This window comes from Aplidium turbinatum, chromosome 16, assembly GCF_918807975.1.
Source record: "Aplidium turbinatum chromosome 16, kaAplTurb1.1, whole genome shotgun sequence".
NCBI lineage: Eukaryota > Metazoa > Chordata > Ascidiacea > Aplousobranchia > Polyclinidae > Aplidium > Aplidium turbinatum.
In genome coordinates, this window is record NC_137487.1 from 12,919,605 (window position 1) to 12,946,132 (window position 26,528).

The following is a 26,528-nucleotide window of genomic DNA, read 5'->3' on the forward strand; positions in this document are numbered from 1 at the left end:
AGTGCCCGTTTCGGAGAATCCGACTCGGAAAAATCCCAATTCGGAAACAGCCTTTTTCAGAGAAAAGCGATTCGGAGATTTCTTCCGTGATAACTCCAGTGACGGCGTCTGTTTATTTGGAAAATTTGTAGGGATCATTTGAGTAGGCGGTTTTTCTGTTTACCTTCCCATACCCATGCAAACGAGAATGTTATTGTTTCAGTGAGATAGATGTAAATTAGCTGATATCTTGCGGGTAGGCTATAGCGATATCTAGCACCTTAAGTGAAGGCATTTTCGCTGAGACTTCATTTGATTAGCCTCAATTATGAGCTAATTTCTTTGCATAAACAGACGCCGCTGTGAGATTTTAGAAATTTCCGAAAAAGGCTGTTTCCAAATAGTAGCAGACCGACCACCCTATTCCAGCAGTGAGACACTAACCAACTACTTCCAAACATGCTTTGTGGCAATGCTGAGGGTCCTTCAAAAAGGCCCAAAACTTAAAATCGCATTTTAATTGCCAATTAATGCAATCTTTAAAATTGTTGATGTACATACGGACTTTAAGTCAACGGTGGGTAGTTGGGTACCTCGCCAGTGTACTGTCAACATGTCGCCTAAAATGCTCGAGTTCTGAGGATAGTTTGTCATTTTGTTCCTGTAGTAAAACAATCCGTTTTGCTTCGTCTTCAAGTTCTGAATTGCCATTTAATAAAATCTAAACAAAAACATATACCGTATTCAAAAATTGAAATCAAAAAAGCATTACAATTGCACAATATCTGTCTTGACATGGAGGTTTAATTTCTTTTCTCTGCCACTCGATAAAAGATTGCATAAAAGCATCTTAGCACAACATCAACTTACTGAACAGGAATGATTCGGCCAAGAAGACGATTTCGAAGACTTTTCAACAAACTATTAATTTGCATTAGGTACTTAATGAACTACAGTGACTATTCAATAATTCTGGAAGAGATTGTCAACTTGTATGGCTTGGGAAGTCCACATTAACGAAAAAGTGAAAGCTCACCAAATAAGTTACTCAGGCAGTCAAACACATTAAAAAAGCCGCATCTAAAAAGAAAATCAAATTGGTAAAGTCGTTTTGCTAAGTGCGTGGTCGTAACTTGATGGCTTCCACGGCAGCTGCAGCTTGGCGCATACGCAAGAATTAAATCAAATCAAGAAATCAAATAATTGATTGTCAATCACGTTACCAAACCATATCACTCACTGGGTCGGGCAAAATCTCGGATGTCAAACGCAAAGTGTCGTTTTCTTCGGAGGGATCTTGCAGTTGAAGACGACCGACTTGTTCGCGAAGAACTTTATTCTGAACAAAAAGGGCAACGTCATTTCTCTTTCATTAAACCAGGTACTGTCATAGATAAATTCATGTAATCCTGTGATGCAAGGGTAACAAGTTTCATTCCACTCCAGTTACCAAGACAGCAAATCAACCGTTTTTACATTGATTCAACGTTAGCAGACTGCAATATAAAAAAACGATTGATTTGCTGTTTGAGTAATTATCACGCAAGTTGTAATCAGTAGAAATGATGTTTTTTAAGTAGTTAAGCGTAGGGGAGTGATGGAAATAAATTAAATGTTTCAAATTTCACACTGCACCTCTCTGTTGGAAGCGTCTAGTTTTTCTTCAAGGAGCATTTCTCGTTCTAGCGATGCTTTCAATTTTTCACGAACCTGCAACAGGACATGGAATATCGTTTTTTAAATGTCATTGAAACAAATGAAAATTTTATTACGAGTTGACCAAACGTGATGCTTACCTTTTCGTCTAAAGCTTTATGATGTTCAAACAATGACTTAAGAGCTTTCAAAACTTCAACTTCACTTGACACACCGGCACCCTGCTGCTGTTGTCGCTTCACAACTGTCAACCGCAACGATCGCTCATGTCTTGCCACGAGAGATTCTAAATGTTCCAGCAACAGCTAAAAGAATCACAAAATAATTACAGAGACTACTTTGCAATGGGAGAACAATGAAAGTCCAAAAAAAAAATCTTCTGCCCCAACTCACCCTTGTGTTGCTGCGTTCAGATTTCATGTCGTTGATTTCCTCAACATGTTCCTGAAGCTTATCACGAGTTTGATTGAGTTCTTTAGTAAGAGCAGCAAAGTCCTTTAAAAATGAAAGCGTTACTTAAGTTTGAGGACTAAAACGAAACACTCTGCTATTTGAATGAACTAATTAGGTCAACTTGGTTTGTTTAACTCTTTCAAAAACAAGTTAAGCTTCGACGATAGAGGAGGGTTCCTCATGTATATCTTTATGGCGCGGTGCGAATGACGCGATCCACATGTCAGGACAACCGAATGACGTGAGACAAGTTATTTCCTGAGGTTGCACTGCTCAAAGAAATCGTTTACAACGCAAACGACAAGTGTTTGTACAATTATAATGTAGATGAGCGTATTCAAACATTAGCAAATCGTTTCCTTGGGAATGATCAGCTGCCTCCCTGAACAATATGGCAATTTCTAAGAGTAATTTCATACAACTGCAAAAAGAAATCTTAAATATTTCGACATTAAATAGTATGTAAATTGTACATCTGTTGTTTTGTATGGTGTTCAATAAATAAATAAATATATATATACTATCTTCTTCTTCAACAGATTGATCATGTTCCAGCCTTAAAGCAGCCGGCGGCCATCGCGGCCATGGCCGCTAAGTAGTGCTTGCATGACCGCCAGTGCTACCTCCTCAGTCGGCCAAGTTTGGCCGCCGGTTTTTTCTAGCTAATTATTTAATTTTGCCATAGAATGATCGTGAATCAACTGTCGAAAATATCTAGTATCAAAGAGTGACGCAGAATTAGGTCAGCGCGTCATAATCACCACTGTTGTATTATATTGTGCGGAAACATTTGCTATTGTATGGAAAATATCATGCTGCGATCACCAGCTATAAGTCTTGTTTGTAATTCCCGACGTTTCTTTTAACAGTGTTAATCCGAAGTGCTAATTTACATCGGCTGGCAATATTGTCGTTTTTATGTCGATTCAATGTTGTCGGAAATTGAATCGTTGTTAAAAAAGAGAACTACCCAGACAACAAAATTCGTCATTTTTACCCTAATTTAACGACTGCAAACGTAGAATCAATGTAAAAATGACGGATTTGGTTGTCTGGGTAAGTTAGTTGACATCCGAGGGGAAAACACGTGTCTTCAGAGTTGAGAAATGTTTCCGCTGTGGGTTAGTGACTTCACACACTCAATGGTGACATCATAACGGTATAAATGGTCAGGTTTTATGAAAGGCGGTATTCGGTAATGCACTAATGCAGTTGAAACAATTTACTGAGCAACGAGCAGTTGAAACAATTTAGCGTCGTTAGATGGTCCCGCAATACCGGATTACAATAAAGCAGTTATTGCGTGGTACAACGATTCTATAGCAGGACATCGCCCAGACTTCAACAACACTACGTGATCATTTTGGCCTTGTTACAGGTTTAATTCTATTTACTTGTGCTATCGTTATTTGTATTTTGGCCTCCAAGCACGCAGATTTGGTCGCCGAGAAGGAGCTCTCGGTAGGCCACGATGGCTGCCGGAAAAAAACACGAGTTTTAAGGCCTGATGTTTGATCAGCTGTGATCTCCCTTATGAACTGCCTCCATTTTGTTCTGTCTTTTGTTTTTGTTAGTGCTTCCGGCATGCTTTTTATTCCTGTAATTTGCTTGATATTGTCAAAATATTTCATTTTTTGTCGTCCTTCTGTTCGTTTGCCTTGCACCATCCCAGTTAACATTGAATCTTCCAACGAGTTGCTTCTTGCAATGTGTCCGAAATATCTCAATTTTCTAAGGTTAATGTTGTTTATCAGACTCCATTTATCGTTTATTTGTTGGGAAACAAATTCATTTGTTTTTCTTTCCATCCAGCTGATACGTAATAGCCTTCTGTGACACCACATTTCAAAACTTTTTAACTTTTTAATGTCACGTTTTTTGCATGTCCAAATTTCACATCCATATGTGACAATTGGGAAAACGAGAGTTCGCAGCAATCTTAATTTTGTGTTTTTACCAATTGATCTCTGTATCTCTCTGTATTGGTCTCTATATACTATAGTAGGTCTAATTTTAAAACTGTGTAATGTAATTAATCCAACATCGGATATCCGTTCAGTATAATATAGTTTTGACCATCAAAGCGGAAAATAGCAAGTGCTTCCTATAATATGGGCCTAGAAACAGATATAAAGGACAAAATGCAAGCTTCAAAGATATCATGGACCATGACGCAGACTAGCAAACAGTGACGCGTGCCATTTAGAGATTTCATTTTGCTATAGTAGCAGTGACGTTGCACTTTACATGCATCTCTGAACAGCGCACCTTCGGTCCTTCAACAACAGATACAAAAAATAACATTTTCAAATCATTCAGGTATACGGATTGCTTCATTCGGACAATGTCATGATGTCATACCTATACACAGCTTGTCTAGTGAGAACAAAAAATGTAAACCAGTGATTATTTCATGAAAAGAAATTAGTTGTTAGAAATGAGCCACAAAATCGACATTGCAACAACTTTTGACCGAGAAAACTTGTCATGGGTAAGCATGAAAAAGAAAAGGTTGTTAAGGATAAGCAAACACGGAATGGCTCGTTTCGGTGAGTCCGATTCGGTGAGTCCGATTCGGTTAGTCCGATTCGGTGAGTCCGATCCCTTAACGGGGGATTTTTTCAATTTTTTTTAAAATTATCAGGTACCATAGCCTAATTATCATTGCCGTTTTAGGGTTAGGGGTTAGGAGTTAAGGTTAGGGGTTAGAAGTTAGGAACTCACCGAATCAGACTCACCGAATCGGACTAACCGAATCGGACTCACCGAATAGTAGCAGACCCGTTGAAAGTAGTAAGTGAAAAATGATACTACTTTCAACAAAACATTTCTTTGGTGCAGGATGCCCAATTGCCCACAGCAGAAAAGCGATAGGTAATGATTTCTTTGCCAACACAGTGGTAAAATAATCAGAAAATGGTACATCATTTAAAGTTATAAACATCTCCAAAACAATATAATATATATTATACACACATTTTTTGGAGTTGCTTTCCTGGTGTTAAGGTGTTAAATACAATATCTTGTTGATCGGTATAATAGAATAGACTTTGGAGAGAAAACCAACCAAAAATAGTCAAATTGAACATGGCACTGTGTGTTACAATCAGTATCGACAGTCAAACAGATAGTATATTTTTAAAGCATGGTATGGTAACCACTATTATATTTATGCTGCAAAAGTAATGTTGAAACGATGTGGAAGGACACTTACAGAGGGAAGCGAAGCATCTAGTTGTTGCCTTAATGTATCCCTTTCTTTTTCGATTTCAGTCAGCTTATCATTTGTATTAGCCAAATTATCTTTCACTTCCTGAAAAAGCAATGTATTTTCATGACTATCTTATGATAATAACAATGTTTAATTTTGCATCAATTGTGACAACATTACACTACGATGACAGATGCAACAGTACAGACAACAGGAAGTAGCAAGAGACATACAGTGTTCGAGTCCGCTGCTTATCAAAAGCACTTAGCATTACATCAAGTCATATAACACTGTACTATATAGAGACATGGAAAAATTGTAGTAACTAGTAAGACTTTAAAAATCAATATCATATGTATTTCAATCTAAACATAATATCAAAACTTGAGATGTACCGATACCACTTTTTTGGCCGATACCGATATCACTTTTTTAGGCCGATACCGATACTGATATTTTGGCCGATACTTTGGTGTTACAAAAAGAAGCAATTTTGGTATTTGCATCAAATGCTAAGTTTTACCTTATTTGCATAAAACTATTAAAAAAAGCTTTCAATTGGCATAATTTATTAAAGATTCAAGAATCCAATCTCAACCGCATTGTTGTGTCATAATAGTAGGTTTTAGTAATGAAAGGCCACCATGATTGAGGACTGGGGTATAAGGGAAGAAACATTACATCATAATTAGGGTTTCTGAAAAATTAAATAAAGTGTTTGCGCAAACTCTCCAAATAGGCTATCATAATTGAAAATAAGATGTAAAATGTAAACTTGCCACAATTCTTGCCACAAAACGGCTGGCGAGAAACATATAGTTGATTGGATGGTCTAAATCGGTGTTTCTCAACCTTTTTTGACCCACCGCCCCTTCATGAACTGGCAAATTTTTACCGCTCCCCAATAAAAACAATTAATTACGAAAAGCGAATATAAAACAATAAATACTATTAATACTAAAAAAGTGCTCAATGCCAAGCAAAAAGCCTAGCAGAATGAATTATATATCAAATATAGGCTAATTACCAGTCTCTAAAACCCTTACAGCCTGTTTCAGCCTAAAAGGGAGGTCATCAAAAGGTCCTTATTCTAATAGAAATAGAATTCAGAAATAGAAATCAGAAGGTCATTATTCAAATAAAATTCTATTTCTATTAGAATAAGGACCTTTTGATGATCCCCCTTTTAGGGTGAAACACGCTGTAAGGGTTTTAGAGACTAGTAACTATATTTGATAAAAGCAAATACATATTGGCGAGCATGATAACAGTTAGCCTATAGGCCTACTGATAGTCAGTGTAAACCTTGGGCTTGGTGAGAAAGTGCCAGTTTCTTCACATCCGGTGTAAAGCCAGTGAGAAACTTTCGAAGATCACCTCATAGGAATCACCTCTTATGTCAATTGGGTTTCGCTGTTTCGTATGTAGCAGAACAACACAGCTGAATCCCTTTTCCACCAGGTATCAGGTAGGAAATGCTACCACGAAGATACGAGCTCTTTGACAAAATCGTTACGCTGGGCGGTAGGCTAGATGGGTTAAATTAAACCAGAATGCCCCCTAACAATCAAAACGCCCCCCTTAATCCGAGGTAATCATACCGCTCCCCTGAAAAATAAAAATGCCCACTGGAGGGCGGTACCGCCCCCGTTGAGAACCACTGGTCTAAATGGCTAGCGTGGAAGCCACACCGCTATGGCCAGCAAACCGCAACAGCCCGCCGCACCAGTGAGCGCCCTTCGCCGACAGCCGGGAAGAACGCTCCCCCACAACGAGGCCGCTATTCCAGGCGCAACAAGACCACTTATTGACCAGCTCAGCGAGGACCCGCAGTCCCACCCACTCCGCCACGACGTTGCCCAAGCTTGGCGAGTCCACCACAACGAAAGGTGGAAACCAAATCACAAACCGACAGAAAACAGACCACCAAAAACAACCAAGTTACACGGGTCCCCCAAACGTCCAACAACGCAAAAATGATGCAAAATTACACATTTCCGCCACCTGGGTAGTCCTGACCTGGTTTTATCCTCTGTTAAGAGTAAAAGAGAAACACAAATGATAAGTATTGGAGAAATTGAGTCTCCTTCACAACTTAAGAATCGAATAATGCAAAACTGCTGAAACAAAACGTTTTGAGTGAAAGAATCACTGTAAGCAAGCAATGCCAAAAGGTACGCGCATGAAGTCATGGGAGTGTAAGGTATCAAAAATTTCAACAGGTTTTTATATTTCTACATCAATGTGACGTTAGTTACAACTTTAAAAAATCTATATCTTTGCTTCTGCAGAAAATCCCCAGCAAACGCCTTTTTTTACATGTTCAGTATCGGCCAAATTTTGCCGATACCGATGCCGATACTAAAAAATGGCCGATATCACCGATACCAATATATCGGTACATCTCTAATCAAAACACTACACTGCTACACGCAAGCATTAAAATATCAAAAATTCCTAAATAAACAAACCTTCTTTCATCAAATATATAAATGCAATAATTAAAATTACCTCCAAAGTAACAACCAGTTTATCTCTTTCATTCAACACAGTCACCAACAGTTGTTCCATGGCAGCCTGAAATTATTGTTTTAATTTGACATTTCTGAAATAGGCTAATAAAACTGGATGGAAAATATTGAGACAGCACTGACAGAATAACCATTAACCATATGCATTTTATGTAGTGGTCTACCCAATACCTCTTATACATTAGCTCTAGACTAGAAGCTATGATTTCCCAGCATTAAATTTGGCTTTTTCTCAACATAAACTGAAGCATAGGCCTATGGTTTTGCAATCACTCCAGTATACACAATACTTAGGTATATATATAATTATGGAGCAGTTATGGGTGATTCAACAGACAAATAGATAGATAAAGCTAGATATATATGTGTCAAATAAAAGCGCTAGTATGATTTTGACAAACATTTACATTAGTTACTAACACGATTACTTTCTTGAAAGACATTTACATTTACAACTGGATGCCCATTGTAGACAACAAACAAAATTTTTATCTACTTTTCAACAAAACAAAGCACATATACAACCTATAGCACTTTGGGATACTGCACAACATAAGAAATGCTGGCATACTTCATAAGCTCAGCAGTCAGCATCTACAAGTATATAGCTTATCAAAGCCCACATTGGCTAATGATACATACCGTAATTATGAGAACGATCACTAAGCACCTAAAGTCTTTAATTTGATCTCTTTTGTAGCTGTATGCTATATGACTTGCAGTGTATCGTAAGAGTGCTCTGGCAGTATTTTCATTTTATAAAATTTAAACCAACACACCTTCTCCTCCTCTTCTTCAGCGCCATCTGCACCAATATTGCTAATTCTATCTTCATTGATAGGTGGCATCCTCTCACACATCATGGCGCCTCATATATTTCCAACTGCTACAACAAAATGGTTGGAAAAACAAGAATATTAGAGAGGCTAACATATGCATTACATAAGTAAATAATAATAATATATTAGATGTTGTAAGCAGTAAAACACTAATGCGATTTTTAATCTTTCTGATGTATAAAATGCAGTTGCTGTCGAATTACTTTAACAGCTACACTTTTATAAAAAATATCGGTAACAACTAATACTATCTGATAACATACCGTAAATAAACTTTCATAAAAGATAAATATAAGAGCAGAACAAGTAAAGTCAAACAACCTTTAAAAAACAGTAGATAGACAACAAGTGTATGATATGTATGGTACGGTACCTTACAATCTTGTAATGGCGGAAACAAAAAATTAAAGCTTTTTAATATGGTTACATGATTTAATCCATAATCAAACAGTTAGAAAGCAGATTCTGATGACAAAATAAACTTGATCATAACATGTACGGTAGGTATGTTAATGGTCATCAGAAAAAAATGTGCCAGCTGTGACAGCAAGATATCATATGGGAGGTAAACCTATAAAACATAACATTCCTGGATCCTGGTATATACTAAAAGTTAGCATAAATGCTTTACTATTAAAAAGTTCGACTGCATAATCTAAATTGATCCATGTTTTTCATTGTTTTTTCCCCTATAACATTGGGCTAAATCACAAAGAAAGGTTTATTTCTACATGTTAGGTTGAATGTAATCCTCGGCTAAAGCTCGCTGATCGCAGTTTCCGCTAACCTATACCCTAACCATAATCTATGCTCTAATCTAACCCTAACCCTATTTTTTGCAGCAGACACAATAAACGGTTTCTCTCTCTCGTCCTCGCTGATCGCAGTTTCCCGTTTCCGCAAATATTTTTCCGCAGTTTCATTTTTCCGCAGTTTCCGCTAACCTTAACCTTCGAGTGTGTTTGCGGAAACTCCGATCAGCGAGTTCGGCTTTGTGCTATTAAATTGCGATCAGCGACTTCGGCTTTTTTAATTTTTTCTCTCGATCTTTTCAGGGTACGAACTGAGGGTAGGAACTGTTCAGGGTACGAACTTATCTGTAGTGTTTGAAAGATTTCAGAACACAATTAAAAAGTGCTGTTTTTTTTAGCAAATTGAATTCAAATTTGCAGCAGCTTAGCCTGTTCTATGAATGTGCTTTTTCACTTCTTTCAGCTGTCTTTACACCACCCATCTTTTTTGTAATGAAGTTTAGTTTTTTTCGGCACACGGCACTGAACAAAAAAATCTGAAATAATCAACACGACACGTCGCAAAAGGGGATGAGAGCTTCATCAACACCATCAGGACATCATCATCTATCAGCTCATCCATTCCATTCCATCACCCACCAGGACAAGAAACAATAACTTAAACTGGATATCAAACCTCACTCGTCTTAGGCTACTGTGTGATGTGCAGTCTTACCATAGAAAGAGCTCAACACCTGCTCTCCTGGGCCACATTGAAACGGGCTTTTGCCTGAGGATGGGTTTCTTTTATGTCCGGTTTTCTTTCTCCATCCTATTATTATTATTGTGACTGCTCATCCACATCAATATTGGAACTGGCAAATTCAATCCACAACACTTTTCATTAGGCTGTCATTCATTACTACATGTGTGCTTCTCTCTGTTTTTGTTTTATTTTTTGCTATTTTTTTTTTTTTTTGGGTTTTGTGGCCATGCTAACTACTGATATATAGCCTACTACATAATTTTTCATTCAGGCACGTTTCAAACCTTTCAAGGTTTTGCCACCTTTTCCCGTTCGTTAACGTGCTGGTGGGTTTATATCGATTTTTGTAGTTAGTATCTTTTTCGTCCCGGACGCGTTAATGACGAAAAATAAAATGATAGATTGATGATTGAAATAAGAGGACAACATTTAACGCCGGAATTGGGGAAATGGCGGAAAGTTGGATGACTTCATGACGTATGTGTGCAATTGTGCATAAATAGCAAGTTTAACTTGGGAGTTCGGTAATAGGCTACTATAAAGACAATTTTAGGAGCCCAAACCCTTTCTATGAGTTCAAATAGCAACTTCAAGAAATACTGCGTTTTTTTTTATAATGTATTGATATGTTAATAAAAAAATAACTAGCCCAGAATGTATACTCGAAACTCATAATCAGCAAGCGTTTTGAAAACTAAACTGCTTACATCTTCATTGGGAGTAAATATACATTTAGCCTACTAATATAGCCTACTCTTATTATTGGTAGGCACATAAAAAAAAAACATTTGTAAGACAGTTACTGGAACAGCGTTTTTCCAATCAGAAGTTGCAAAGAAAACGAAGAAAACTTTTCTGGTGTAAAGTAAATGAAATCAGCATTTCGTCGTCCACAGCTTGACGTAGATCAGTGTTTCTTAACCTTTTTTAGATCACGAACCCCTAAAACATTCTTTAAAAAGCTATGGACCCCTTTGCAAGAAACACATTGCAAATGTAAAAATTAGGTTTTAGCAAGGATATCTAAAGAAGGGGATACGAAGGCTTTTAATACGTCTGTTCCGGCGGGTCAATTGCCCTCTTGTTTAGAATTGAAATTGTGATGAAATTTTGTTAACATTGAATTTGCGTTGTTTCTGTGTTCTGCGTGATGTGGCTTGCCTGGCTGCAAAGAGACTTCACAACTGATTGTCGCTTTTTGCTGCGTGCCGGGAGCCGTTGTTTCTGGTCACAATTTTGCCTTTGTGTTGGGTTCAGTATTTAGTAAAGCAAGCTAGAGGAATGTGTGATTTTGGATTTAAGTTAAATCGTTTAGAATTAAGTGTGTACAAAATTTCAGCTTTTATCCCAACTCACTGAATCAAGTCATAGGCAATAAATCAAAAATACCAGAAACGATTGCAAGCATGGTTGAGGCAGGAAGAGGAGGGATTGTAGGATCGCATTGAGCCCCTACTCTCGTAACCAACGTCTGACAGTAGAAAGGCTTCTGTTTATCGCAGATAATTTTTGTTTAGCCTACCGTAAAATGACAATTGGCACCGACAGTAATATAATACTTCTTGCTATGATAACCTACATTGCGTTATTAGCATTAGGCCTGGATGCTCACTGCATGCTCATGGTTAGCCTATTTGTTAATTCAACTACTCGTGTAGGCTACGGTAGCCTACTTGCTTTACATCTAGCCCATCACGGATATTATAATGTCCGTGATCTAGCCTCCCGCAAAAAGGCTTTTTTAAGAAAAACAGCTTAAGGGTAACTTTTCGACTGTCTTTCCAAACAAGTATTCTTTAAATATGCTCTATGTAACATTTACCAACTGTCTTCTGTAGCTGACTGTACCTACCAGCTGCAATACAAAACTTTCCGCAATTTTGAAAAGAACCGCTTATTTCACACGCTACAAACTACAGCCCTAGTAGTGTCATAAGAATAAGGCAATCGCTGTAAGCCTTCGCATCTCCTTCTTTAAATATCCCTGGGTTTTAATCAACATAATGGAGGTCGAAACACTAGCACACACGTTCAACACTTTTTTAATTGCTGAACCCAGAGCGAAAGTTTTTTCACTAATAATTTTAGTTTTTAGTCAAATTCGGAGACCCGGCTTCGCTGTCTGCTGGTCGGACGAGAAAGAGCATGAAGGTACGTAATCGTTTACTCGTTTCTGGAATTGTTTCTCCCAACATCAGAAGAAGCGTGACCAGCAGAAAAGAAAGATCTTGTGAAGACATGGATTTGAGACATCCACTATAGGTTATGGGCAAACTTTAGCACGCAGGCAATTTTCTTTTTCAACCAGACATTTGTTGATAAGGGTGGGGGAACACTCAAACACAAAAAGCAACAAAAAGTGCAAACAAAATGCCATTTTTCTCCCCAAAAAACTTTTATCTTTCACGTGCCCCTCTGCTACATCTAGGTAAATCTGAAATTGTGTTCACAGACTCTGTAAAATATCTGGGTGTATTTATTGAGAGTTCTCAGATGAAAGTGATATTTCAAGGCAGGTACGCTCTCAGTAGGCTATTGTGCTGCAAACAATGCAAAATCTCATTTTGCTAAATGCTCACCCGCTGTAAAAAAAACAACATTGTATTTCGCTTTTATTATAGCCTAGGCCTATGTCGTTTTACGCATCCCAGTTGTGGAACAAGTTTAGATTTTCCAGTAGGCTATAAAACAATTACGTGTTGCTTACAATGATTCTTTCACAATATTGAACAATTTGCCTCGTTATGTCAGTGCCCGTAAATATGAAGTACGGTAATGAATAATATGGCAACGTTTGATGCTTTATTGAGAAAAAACATGTTTTCGTTTATCAACCGTTGCATACACTCCTCAAATCGTTTTATATCAGACCTGATGTCATCAGACCTGATTTGCAATAACAAATTGGGTTAATGGTGTAACAAGAATTGTTTAGGTCACTCAAGTCTTTAACCCTCACTTTCTTAACCAGGGCTGCACAACGTTACCCCAGGGGCCCATGGGCCTCACTACCAAAATTAGCCTAGTCTGATCATCAATATCAGTCTTGCTTTAATTAGAAAAAAAGTTCAAATTTATTGGTTTTACTGCATCAGCATGCACATATCTTTCACATAAAATGCAAAAAAACGGAAGTCAAAGCGGTTTGTTAACTGCAGAACAGTCTAAAATATGTGAAAATTAATAAAACCACTCAATTTCAGTCCTCCAAAACTTCAACTTTCCGTAACTCAAAAAGTTCTCAACTTTAGGCTGTGAAACTTTACCAGTTAGTCTCAATTCACCAAAGCAGCAATCAGAGCTTCCAATTTTGTTTAAAAGATTTGTAACAACGGAGATCCAGGGGGTGGGCCTTATTACTGGCCGGGCCTTATTAGCTGCAGATGCCTTAGTTATTCGCCTGTGGCTCATCCTTCCTTTTGAGTGTGTTCTAATTGTTTGTCACATGCCTGTATTTTACACCTCATGTGATCTGTTTCACGCAGTACAATTTAATCGCAATCATTCTTGTATCACTTGTTCAGTTTGTGCTTTTCAGTCCGGAGTGTCGTCACAGTTGTAGTGCACAGTCAGATTTATCTTATATATATTGTATATTTCAGGTTTAAATAATTCCTGATGAGGACACACGTAGACTACGTGTCGAAAACGTTTGAGCTGATGTTTTTGGTTTAATTATGTTATATCTCTGTGTAATACAATATGTTAAACCCGCTAAGGTTGCTTTGTTTTGTGTAGCGTCTTGCAGTTTTTCTTATGTGTTTTTTACGTCTTATTACTGTTGTGAAATCTGGAGGCCTTACATCCCTTGCAGTTCTTCTGTAGGACATTGTGTGGTTTATTAGGATTTTGAAACGCTAGCTAGGAGTTCAAGTATTCTTCAAGTAGGCTACTTGTATGCCTGTTAGGCTGTTAGGAATTTGGAATGCCACCAATAAGTTGAGCACATTCTTGCTACTGACAGTTTAACATTTACGACACGTAGTTTTACGTCTTCTTAGCGTTGTAGCCTATATATGTTGCATGCCACAGTGCTTTTGTATATCGTGATTGCAAGCGTCGCTCAGGGCATTCCTATCAAATTTGGAAACTTCTTAAACCAACGCGTTTGGCGTTGAGTTGCCATTAGCAGGGCCCACAAAAGGGGGGGACAACCGGTGCATTGCACCGGGGCCCAGTGAGTTCAAGGGGGCCCGACAAAATGTCTAAATTCACGTAGGCTAATAAAAAGATTGATTTCAACAATTATATTAGTTCCCCTTATGGGTAGCCTAGGCTATGCCCTTTTTAAAATTACAGAATTTTCAATCTTTTGAGTTTAGGGGGGCGCGACAAAATGTTTAAATTTGCGTGCTCAGGTCAATTAGAACAGATGGGAACATGTGTCTTCTGAGTTTAGAGCCAAAAACGAAGTTTCTACCTCAAGCGGTTTAGAAGTTATGCAATTTTAAGGAAAAATGGGGCTCGGACATTTTCGGGGAGGCGGAGGGACCCCTAAACATTGATATTTTTTTGCTCAAATTTTTTTTTGGGTGGTTTTATGTGATTTCCCACCTAGACAAACCTATTACTTGCATTTTTTAAAAATTGACCTCAAAACGCAACGGCCTATTGGTGAGATATCACGCGACATGTCGCGCTGGGGAGCCCAGCAGCAACATCTGCACCGGGGCACGGCAGGGCTCTTGGAGGCCCTGGCCATTAGTATGATTTTTTTTCAGTGATTCAGTAGGCTACTATTTCTTTTTCTGATGAACTGGTTTGAATTCTTTTTGAGATCGAAACATTTTGCAGTTGTAACGCTTTAAGTTAGTGTGATGGTCTGAAGATTTGTTTCTACAATAAATGCATGCATGCAATCAAGAAGGCTAGATATTGTTCTCTGGTCATTCCCGCCGCACTACCGCGCTCGGAATGTTGCTGTAGGCTAAATACTCACAGGTAGGTATGAGTGGATAGCAGTGACGTTCGGTGGCTTGAACCGTTGGGAAAGCAACTTGGAAATATGCTACAGCAAGGTAGTAGGCACGAAGGGCGTAACCGTCGGGCGAAGCCCGAAGGTGTGTTGCCGAAAGCAACACTTCCAGCGGGGGGTCTGGGGGGCCCCCCAGAATTTTTTGAAAAACACTTCCAATTTGGTGCGCTCTGAGAGCATTTCCAAAACAAATTAAAAATAGAAATCTGTCAAATTGTGCTTCGCCTATGTCGTGATCATACATCCATTTAATGTTTAGAAGTCATGAACAATCTTAATTTCAACATTGCAGGACCAAAATCCAGTGTTAGACATGGAATAATAGTTGTCTAAATACTTAATTCGTCATGAATGTTCGTTCTCAGATATTCAGTTAGGCCTACACTACAAAAACTAACACTTAGGCCTAAACATTACAACCACAAGCAATTTGTACAAAAAGCTTGGTAAGTTTGCCTCCTGCGTATAGAAGCTTAACGAACTAAATATTGCATCCGCACCTGAACGTTTATTGGCGAAGTAACGTTATATCAACGCTGTAAAAAGGGCAAAGGCATGACTATGAAAGCTAGTAGGCTAAAGTACATGGCGAGGAGACATAAAAAAACAGCAACAATCTTTTCGGCTTTATGATGCTGTGCTGTGTACCGTGACGAGAGACCATTCTGTGCTTATGACGAGATAGTCTAGCGATTGTGGGCTACGCATTGACGTCACTGGGAAAGCAACTTTAACCATAACACATCTGATTGGCTAAGCAGCTGGTGACGTTTAGCAAAACGAGTGAGGATTGGATAAAACGAAGGCGTTTTTTGACGTTTTTGAACCTGGGGAAAAGCAACTCTGGAGCCTCAGTGGTTGTTTCTGACAGGAGCGTTTGCGTTAATTGGCATTTATAGGCAAAACATGTGGTTTGGTGAGGACTTAGGCTACTCACAAGCGTTACGAGTAATTCTAGTCACGAACACAGTAATTTTCAAGTTAAAATAGACGTGATAAAAATAATAAGAAGTTAAACCTAGAATTCAGTCATTATATTTTGCATAGTTTTCGCTCAGATAAGCACTGCTTTCTTTGCTTTCCCTCACCGATCGTCACTGGTGGATAGTCTGACTCTGGACTATACGACGTTCGCTACATAAATTGGTGACTCCGACGTGATCGTGCTGGATCACTGTGGATTAGTGTGAATTTGCATAGGGTTTGGATTATATCACTTGGATTATAGACGGCTACTCTTCACCCGACGCTTCCTCGACGACGACTGTCGTCTATCAATACCACACTGCTGAAGTAAGGTGCTATTAATTCACAATGTTTGAACGTTACTTCTATGTTGTTGTAGCGGCCATAATTCGGCCATATAATTCGGCCATAAATCGGCAGCCGTGGCCGAGTGGTTAGCGCGTTGGGCTCGCAGTCGAGAGCCTGCATGTTCGACTCCAGCCACCCACACTTGCTGTTGTTTCTCTGGGCAAGAAACTTAACGATAATTGCCTCTACCTAGTGATCGATTTCGAGTAATGGGTAGTACCAAATTTAAGTCATAAGTATAGTAGACAACCGGAAACAGACATTGCAGTAGGCTGCAGCGTGGGTCAGGTGTATGTCGGAAGGCGTACACCGATGCATAGCGCTCAAGTCCGCTTTCCCGCAATGCAGGATAAAGATAAACAAACAAACAAACAAACAAAAGCCTCTTCACGTCTTTTGTTGTCGCCGCCTATGGTTGTCACCTCATATGTGGCCGCGACCGGACGTCATGACAGCGGCGATGATAGTGCGTTTTATCCCCATCCGGGTGATTCTTTCCAGACCTCGGACTGTGATGCCCATAGATACCCTACCTAGGGCTAGGCTTTGCCGCACATTTTCTGTTTAGCTCTCCGTCATGGGAAAGACGTGACACTGCATCCATTTTTTCAGCGTGTGTACTTACATTTAATGTTGGATTTTCCATGTACCTACTGTCTGTTTCATTAACGTTATCGAGAAACCATGATCTTCACGGACATATCATAAATATAAGCCGTCATGCTGCTTGCAATTCGCTTGCCCGTGGCTTTCCGCCCCATTGGCCTTGTCCTGCTACTGCTATTGTCAGTGCTGTGTTAAGACCTTTATAGGCCCTGGGGCCAAAATAATTTTGGGCCCCCTTCAGGCAATAAAAGCTATCATAATAACTTACAGGCTAGTGTGTATTTTTACTAGCCTACATCGATATGGAAAGGTGGTTCACTTCAATAAATGTCCTGACCAGTTTTGAAAACAACACAAATGTAGCCTAGACTAAGTGACAGCAAACAAAGGTTTAACATGTCATAGCAACACCTTTGCTCGGAATGAAAGCTAAAGCATTAACAATTTTACTGGCAATGGTGATGAAGTATTGGAATTGTGGTAACATTTATTATAGATGTAAGGTCTATTGTTATTTAAGGTCTAATGTTTGTTTATATTTTGAGTTACCATTAAGGCTGTCTAACTGCTTGATGAAAGTTTTATCTAATTTATCTAATTTAGCTATCTGACTCCATGAACTAATTTCCACACAATTATTACCGGTAGGCCTACTCGAATTATAATTTTAAGTTATCAGAAGGTGTTCATATAATATTGTACGTTACGGCAAAATGAATTTAAACATTGTAGTTATGGCAAATGAATTTAAACATTGTAAAATAACGAAACAAAAGGGTACGGCTTTTCACATTACAACAGGCGTCCAACTTGTTACATACGTTTTCTTCACTGAACTCAGTTTGAGCTGGTCTGACTGAGCTGGTCCGACTGAGCTTTTTGTCTTTGACTGAAGAGCCAAAACACCATTGACTGAAAAAACATTGACCAGCAACTACACCCCTGATACCACCAATCGAAATGAATACTAAAAATAACCTATAGCCTACTATAGCCTACAGAAAACTGGCAGATACACGTTAAAACTACCGTAAACTGGGGTGACCAAGGCATACTTTTGAACTTCTTTTAATCGCCCCTGGAAAAATTATAAGTTTAAATCAAAGGTTTTAGGTTCAAAATGGGGGCAAAGGTAAATACTACCCGTACCTAAAGTTTTGTAATCATATGACTACTTTTGGGGAAGTTATCCCCGTTGTTTTTAGGGATGCCTTAGTCGCCACGGCATGGGGTGAATAAGGCAATTTCGTTTTTATCACTTCTTTTACGTAAGTAGCGCAAGTCCATCTCACGTTGAGGTGTCTAAGGCATAGTAGATGCGAAAGAGATGTTTAAAAAGATATGTAAGGGTCCGAAATGTGTATATAATTGTCCAAAATGTGTACGGTATATGTCTGGAAAGGTCCAATAGACCGATATGTCGGTACATATCCGAAGAGGTCCAAAATGTGTACCATACGATATATTATATATCGAAAAGGTTTAAAATGTGTACCGGAGTAGCCTATATATGTGTGTACGGTAAGGTAGGCTATATACCAATCTAAGCTATATACCAATGCCTTAGCCACCCTATTCTTAACCATGAGAACTTAGGTGACTAAGGCACCCCCCAATCTTAATTTTAAAATACGATTTTCCAAAAAAAAAGTTTTTGTGCCTCATATGATGATTAAATGAAGATATTTAACCTTTACCTAACTTTGAGAATGTAATAGAACAGAGTGCACTTATCAAAGTTTGGCGATATCAGTCAGAATCCGTCAAACTCCAAAATTGATGTCACTTTTCAAATAGACTTCGCTCACCGAAGGAAAATATCCACATTTTTTTTGTTTACTAAATTATACTCTACTACAACGTCAGTTTCCTATAATAACTTGAAAAATCTACAACTTCGAAAGAAAAAAGGCAGTAGCACACGTTAAAGTACCTCAAAACAATTTCCTGGGATGCTGCCTTTGTCACACCAGAATGCCTGAGTCACCCCGGTTTACGGTAGCTAATAATATTGTAGGCCTACCAAACCACAAACATTGACTGAAGAACCGAAAAACCATTGACCGAAAAAACATTGACTGGCAACAATACCCCTAACACCACCGATTAAAATGAATACTATAATGAATAAGCCGACTGGAGAAAACTAAGAGCAACGAACAGGCATGCTAAAACTAACTTCTACCATTGTACAGAACCACAAACATTGACTGAAGAGCCAAAAGACAATTACAAAACATTGACTATAGCAACCACACCCCTAACACCACCGATCAAAATGAATACTAGAGAATAAGCCTACTAAAGAAAACTGAGAGCAAAGAACATGCAGGCTAAAACTATCTACCGTACCGTACTAACATTGCACCGAACCACAAACATTGACTGAAGAGTTAAAAGACCTTGAACCAAACAAAACATTAAGTGACAACCGAACCCCTAACATCATCGATCGAAAAGAATAGCCTACTAGAAAATAGCCTACTACAGAAAATTGAGAGCAAAGCACAATACATGCTAAAACTAACTAGTAACTACTAACATTGTATGGAACCACAAACATTGACTGAAGAGTCGAAAGACCAATGACCGAAACAACATTAACTGACAATCACACCCCTAACACCACCGATCGAAAGGAATAGTCTACTAGAGAATAGAGAAAAAACTGAAACGCAAAAGTCTATTATCTGTGGTCCCCCTGAGATGGTGGGCCCGGGGGCCGGGCCCCCTTTGGCCCTGCCCTTGACACGGCACTGGCTATTGTTACCCAGTTGTTATAGATATAAGCCGACATATTGCTTGCAATTCGCTTACCCGTTACTTTCTGCCCTATTGGCCTTGTCTTGTTACTGCTATTCGCATTCACTTGTCCGCCGCTTCCTTCCTTATTGGACTCGTTCCCCGTGTAGTCACTTCGTCTAGCTTCCATCCATGCTGCTTCAGTGCTGCACTTGCAAGTTATCTTGAGGCTGGGCACTTCCAGCCTCGTCGCTCTCTCCTGGTGTGTCTCCTGGCACTATAATCCTGGTCTGGTTCAATTAAAACGTTTGTCCGTTTTTTCACCCTCCCCCGTTTAGTTAAAACTCCCATCCAGCTGTCATGACGCTTTGGTCTCGCGTCGCGGTGTGTGACAGTTCGCGCGACTTCTTTGCACGGCCGTTATTTAGGCTGTCCCCGTTTCGTAGAGAGTGGGCTCTGTGCCCTCTTACATGCTTCGTCATTTTTCATAGCTATTAGGCTTCGTACAGTGCATATAGACAATAATTTGCTTTCGCAGTTTTCACCGGTACAAACCCCGATCTGGCTTTCGCAAGTGACGACCCCGATAATTGCCAACCGGACAGACATGTGCTAGAAAAGTTCCCCAGGTCCCAACATCGACCCTCGATTGTCACGGCTCCAACGCTCATAATGCCTGTCCCGAGCAAGCCTGTTAAACGATGGAACTTCAGAATGGCTAACTGGGAGTACTATAGCCTCCTCACCAATGAAGCCACACAGTATCTCCCATCCTCTCACACCAACAACGTGGAAGAAGCCTACCAGGAGTTTTGTGATGCAATAACATCAGCGGAAAAACAATCCATCCCCGGCGGCCGACGAAAGACCTACATACTATGCTGGGATAAGGAGTGCGAAAGCCTCTACTCCGACTTCCTCCACGCCCCCCAGGGCAATGACACCAACAGCTCAGCCACAGCTCTGCTGGCAAGGCTGGACTCAAAGAGGAAGGAGCGCTGGACAGAAGCCGTTGAATCAATCGACTTCACGCACTCCAGCCGCATAGCATGGAGTACACTGAACAACCTAACTGGCAGATCACGTGCCTCTCGTCAACAATGTCCGGTTTCAGCAAATTCCATCGCCTCACAACTTGTGGAGAACGGGAAATACAAATCGAGAGACCGTGAATCAGATAGATCTGCCTTGCAAGAAATGACGGACCTCTGGAGGATAACAACCCCAGACGGGGACAACATTTCGGGTGAGTTCACCCCGGAAGAATTTTCCGCCGCCCTCCAGCACATAAAGCCAGATAAAGCCCCGGGCCCTGACCACCTATGCCCAGAGTTGATACTCCATGCTTCTGCCTCCTTAAAGTCCTGATTAAAAGACTTCCTTTCCTGCTGTTTGCACCACCAGAGAATTCCCAGAATCTGGAGAAGAGCCCTTGTGGTTGCAGTTCCTAAGCCGAAGAAGCCCCCAGGGGACCCGAAGAGCTACCGTCCAATCTCACTGCTCTGCATCCCCTTCAAGATCCTCAAGAGACTCATCTACGCCCGTGTCGAACCAATAATAGATCCGCAGCTACCCCGTGAACAAGCTGGTTTCCGACACGGACAATCAACCGTAGATCAGGTCACACTTATGACCCAAGGCATTAATGACAGCTTCTCGGCTAAGAAGAAGGCTGGCGCCGTGTTTGTTGATCTCACGGGTGCCTATGATACCGTATGGCATAGCGGCCTTACCTGCAAGTTACTCCGTCTGCTCCCTGACAGACACATGGTACATATGATGATGGAACTTGTGCAAAACCGCAGTTTTACCCTCACAACCGGTAGCGGTCGTCGAAGCAGACTACGCCGACTTAAAAACGGCGTCCAACAGGGCTCAGTCTTGGCTCCTCTCCTGTTCAACATATACACCTACGACTTGCCCCCCACCATCTCCAGGAAATATGCTTACGCAGACGACCTGGCACTCCTGTACTCAGCAGGAAACTGGCAGTCAGTGGAGAGGAACCTCAGCCAAGACATGCAAACACTATCAGCATACCTCCAGAAATGGAAGCTACAGTTCAGCAAGTCAAAGGCAGTGTCGGCGGCCTTCCACCTTAACAGCCGGGAGGCACAGCGTGAGATAAACATCAACATTGATGGGGAACGTCTGCCCTACTGTGCCGAACCTACATACCTCGGCATAACCCTGGACAGGTCACTCACGTACCGCCGACACTTGAAGTCACTGCGCAAAAAACTATCTACGCGCGTCGCACTTTTGAGGCGATTGGCGGGTTCCGGCTGGGGAGCTGGTGCTAAAACTCTTCGTACAGCTACCCTAGCCCTTGTTCATTCCACCGCTGAGTACTGCGCGCCGGTCTGGTGTCGTAGTTCTCACACCCACCAGATTGATACCGCCATCAACGACGCACTGCGTACTGTGACTGGATGCCTGCGTCCCACTCCAACGGACTGCTTACCCATCCTAGCAGGCATCCAACCCGCTGAGCTACGCCTTAAAGGAGCCACGATTTCTCTCGCTCGCCACGCTTTGGACCCCGACCATCTCCTCAATGCAACATTCAAGCGACCACCACCTATAAAGCAACGGCTGAAATCAAGACGCCCCTTTGTGCCTGCCGCACAACAACTACTTAAGAACGCAGAAGAACTTGGTTTAAGTGCGGCACACTGGACGAACCACATGTGGAACACGGAGTGGCAAAATCACACCTCCACGCTCCGTGACTTCATACCCGACGCCGATCCCCGCCCACCAGGGTTGTCCCTCACAAGGCTTGCGTGGGTCAGGCTTAACCGCCTGCGAACTGGCGTCGGCCGCTTTCTTCCGGACATGCACAAGTGGGGCCTGGCTCCTTCATCAGAATGCAAGTGTGGTGCCACGGAACAGACCGCAGACCATGCCATCCACCACTGTCTCACCCACCGGCCTCCACACGGTGCGCATGGTCTGAGGGTCCTGGACGACGAGACTGCTGAGTGGCTGAAGACTTCCTGCCCTTCAATCTAGCCTGGAAAGATCGCTCATACGCCATCATCATCACCGGTAATAACCGTACCGTTTAGGTTGTCATCGCCCCCTTCAATTGTAGCCTTTCATATTTTTTGTTATAAAGAATTGCCTTCTTGCTGGCCGGATGTCTGCTGCACGAGACTTCTGATTCGCCCAATCGTCAGAGCCGACCAGCCGCTCCTTGGAAACAGAGGAACAAACTGTTAGCTCTCACGCCGTATGGAGAAGATCCGACCCGGTCTTTTTGTTTACGGTGTACAGTATATCGTGTTTACCATTTTATTACAGTCATTACTGTATCATGTCATACCACGCCTTGTGTGCCTCCTTTGATTTATGTTTTCGCTTAGACATCTTCATCAGAAGCCAAACAGCTCACCCCGTTTTCTTTCTTGCGGGGGGTGTCTGTAGCGTCCTGCGGTTTTTATGTGTTTTTTACGTCTTATTACTGTTGTGAAATCTGGAGGCCTATCATCCCCTGCTGTTCTTCTGTAGGACATTGTGTTGTTCATTAGGAATTTGAAACGCTAGCTAGGAATTTAAGTATTTGTGCAATTCTTCAAGTAGCCAACTTGTATGCCTGTTAGGAATTTGGAATGCCCCTTAACATTTACGACACGTAGTTTTACGTCTTATTAGCGTTGTACCCTATGTATGTTGCATGCCACAGTCGTCGTCGTCGTCGTGTGAGCCTCTGGGGCCGAGGGTCTATCCTTTTACCACCCCAGATTCACGATGTTCCCAGACTACACTGGAAGGCTACTAGAGAGCAGCCAGTCTTTGGTTTCATCATCCATGACACGCAGACCTTCCACTCCGTTAGGTGGCTTGAAGATGGAACAGTCATTGATGATGTGGTCTGCGGTCTGTTCCTCGGCACCACATTCACAGGAGGAGGAAGAGGCCATTCCCCATTGATGCATGGTTGAGCGGAAAAGCCCGACGCCCGTACGGAGATGGTTGAGGCGCACCCATGCCTGTCTTGGTAGTGTTTGGCCGATGGGGCGTGTGTCGGCGTCGGGGATGAACGAATAGAGTCTGGTGGCGCTTGACTTCCATTCAGAACTCCATTTATGGTCCGTCCAAGTAGCCGCAGAGATGTGTTGTACATCAGCTTCGTTGATAAGAAGTTGAGCAGCGGCTAAGAAGTTGAGCGAGCGGCATGCTACAGTGCTTTTGCATATCGTGATTGCAAGTGTCGCTCAGGGCATTCCTATCAACTTTGGAAACTCCTTAAACCAACGCGTCTGGCGTTGAGTTGCCGTTAGTATGAATTTTTCTCAGTCATTCAGTATTTTTTAGTCGTTACTATCAGGCATCGCCCCCGGTACTATCAGGCATCGCCCCAGGTAGACTTTGTAGGGAAAACCACGTACGTAGTCTGGTCCTACAAGCTATGTCAAGGGATGACCACCTCCTCAACCACATTGTTCTAAACTCGCACTCCCAAAAGTCCCAGCGCTTGAAATCTCGACGCCCGTTCTCCCGACATGCTGCAGCTATGTGCAAATCGAACTTCCGCATTTCCGAAGTTTGGAACCGTGAATGGAGAGAAGTTGCGAGACCAACCCAATTCACAGTCCTTCCCAATACCAACACCCCACCTGGAGCAGAACTACCCCGGAAGGAATGGGTGAAGCTCAATCGCCTGCGGACTGGAGTGGGCCGTTTTAGCAGCAACATGTTCCAGTGGGGCCTCGCCGATTCACCATCTTGCGCGTGTTGCTCAGATTTTCAAACTGCACACCACATTATCCATCAATGTCCTGTATACCGACCACAAGATAGACATGTGGACCTAACAACGCTCGATGAATACACAATCCATTGGCTGCTGCGCCTGGATGTAACAACGTGATCTGTGGCGGCCTCAAACGCAAGAAGAAAAAGAAGAAGAAGTCGTTGAGTGGTGACGCTGTAGGCTAAATACTTCCTGCTAGGTATGAGTGGATAGTCTGGACTATACGGCGTCCGCTACATTTTGTTTGTCTATGGTTCAACAAAGCAAGCTCTCTGCTAAAGCTTTATTATTCTTAAACAATAAAAAAAATACGTGAGACTTATTTGTTACCTTTGTAGTCCTACTATCAATCATGATTACGCTCAGCAGTGGGGTTTGTTGTCACCAGGGCTATTGCAAATATCAACAAAATCCCAAACCCCGCAGACTCTTGATGTGCTTAACCAGCACATAGTGATGAACAAACCTTTTTTGTAGGTTTACGATAGGCCTATTCAGAAAGTATTTGTGGTAGCCGATAAAAGGAAAAAATTTGTCATGAATCGCCACAAAAAGAAAACAAAAATGCATTCAACCGTGCAAAGGTAGCCGGCTTACTTAATCAAGCCAGGGTAGTTTGGTTACTTGTAGGTTATAGGCTAGGCATTCGTGACAAAAGCAGATAATTTGTGACAAAGAATTAGGCTACTTTAGGTCATAATTTCTTAATTTTTTTTTAAAAACAGTTTTGCTTTCTATTTTGTTTAGTCTTTCTTGCAACTATAAGCAATCTTTTGTTGATTGCGATTGTGTGGTTATTGCTATCGATCGCAATAATAGGTAGGCTACCAACGCAGCCGACATAGGCTAGGTCTTCAGTTCTAGATTATTCCAGTTCAAATAATTTATTTGAACTTGATCATTAACTATGTTGCCAACCCAGTAGCGTTAACACAAGGTCCAGGGGGTAGTCTGTTTTTACCCAGGCCGGAGATGATTTAGGGGCCGTATCCTTTCCAAGGAGCACGGGAGCTTGAAGAAACCACAGCATATAGTTTGGATATAGTCTAATAATGCGTTTTTCTTTTTATAGGCTACAAAGTTATTGGACAATTATAAAAGGTGCATCTCGAAAAATGTTGAAGAGTAGGCTACTAATAGAGCCTACGTAATAATCGTTTTGAGTTCCAAATCGTCTTCGTAGGCTACTGGTCTTGGTGAATTCTAGAACAAGATGCTTTTTAAAGTGACTCACTAACTTATGCGGACACTCAGCCACAAAAAGCTCAGACGAAAGCGAGCAGCTTACGCTTGTGGAAAACTACAAGCAATAGAGTAGGCTACATCAGTTATCACTACAATATTCTCGGACTTGCAGGAGCTGTGAAGAACACAAAATTCAATGCTGAAACATTGCAGCTCACTGCAGGCATGGAGTAAACACGTGGGCCTTGTAGGTCTGGGCCCACCTACTTTTGAAAGCCAAATTTCTTTGAAGAGGTAGCGAAAACGGCAAATCAGAGAGGGAGTTCCAAAAAAAGGTCTCCAGCACTCATTTGATACACACAAATTTGATTATATCTTTGATAGCTCAATGATGAAATCCAATCTTCAAACTTTCCTGTTTAGCCCACTATTGATGGGCAGCACGTGTGGGTGTGGTTGCGTGTGATTGGTGAAGCAATCTATCAATCAATATAATTATTCTCTATGGTTGAAACAATGATATCATTACATATGCACGTACTGTCTAATGCTGCAGATTATTACTCCCAGGTGGTATTATAGGCCTACCTGTGTGTGTAGATTGTAGCCCTTTATTTTTTGGGTACATCGCCATATTTTGTACAGCGCTAAAGAACAATTTCACAATTTTTTTAATTTCTTTGGCCAAATCGGGGCCCAAAAATGGAAGCTTTTTTCTTGTTGGCACGAAAGGCAATCATGAAAAGCAATGTAGCCCATAAACGATTTTAAGTATTAGGAG

The 26,528-nt window shown here is 41.1% G+C and overlaps 1 protein-coding gene across 1 annotated transcript in view; it reads right to left on the minus strand.

Moving 5' to 3' along the window:
• Nucleotides 1-9,136, minus strand: part of LOC145785606 (liprin-alpha-1-like) — a 29,127-nt gene extending 19,991 nt beyond the window's left edge. The window contains exons 1-9 of the mRNA XM_082597279.1: nt 9,043-9,136; nt 8,610-8,716; nt 7,811-7,876; nt 5,303-5,401; nt 2,029-2,130; nt 1,776-1,940; nt 1,615-1,689; nt 1,220-1,318; nt 573-700 (exon numbers count right to left, since the gene is read on the minus strand). Of these exons, the coding sequence (XP_082453405.1) occupies nt 573-700; nt 1,220-1,318; nt 1,615-1,689; nt 1,776-1,940; nt 2,029-2,130; nt 5,303-5,401; nt 7,811-7,876; nt 8,610-8,693 (818 nt within the window). The 5' untranslated portion in view covers nt 8,694-8,716; nt 9,043-9,136. The remainder of the gene's footprint in view (nt 1-572; nt 701-1,219; nt 1,319-1,614; nt 1,690-1,775; nt 1,941-2,028; nt 2,131-5,302; nt 5,402-7,810; nt 7,877-8,609; nt 8,717-9,042) is intronic.
• Between the last annotated feature and the right edge of the window lie 17,392 nt (nt 9,137-26,528).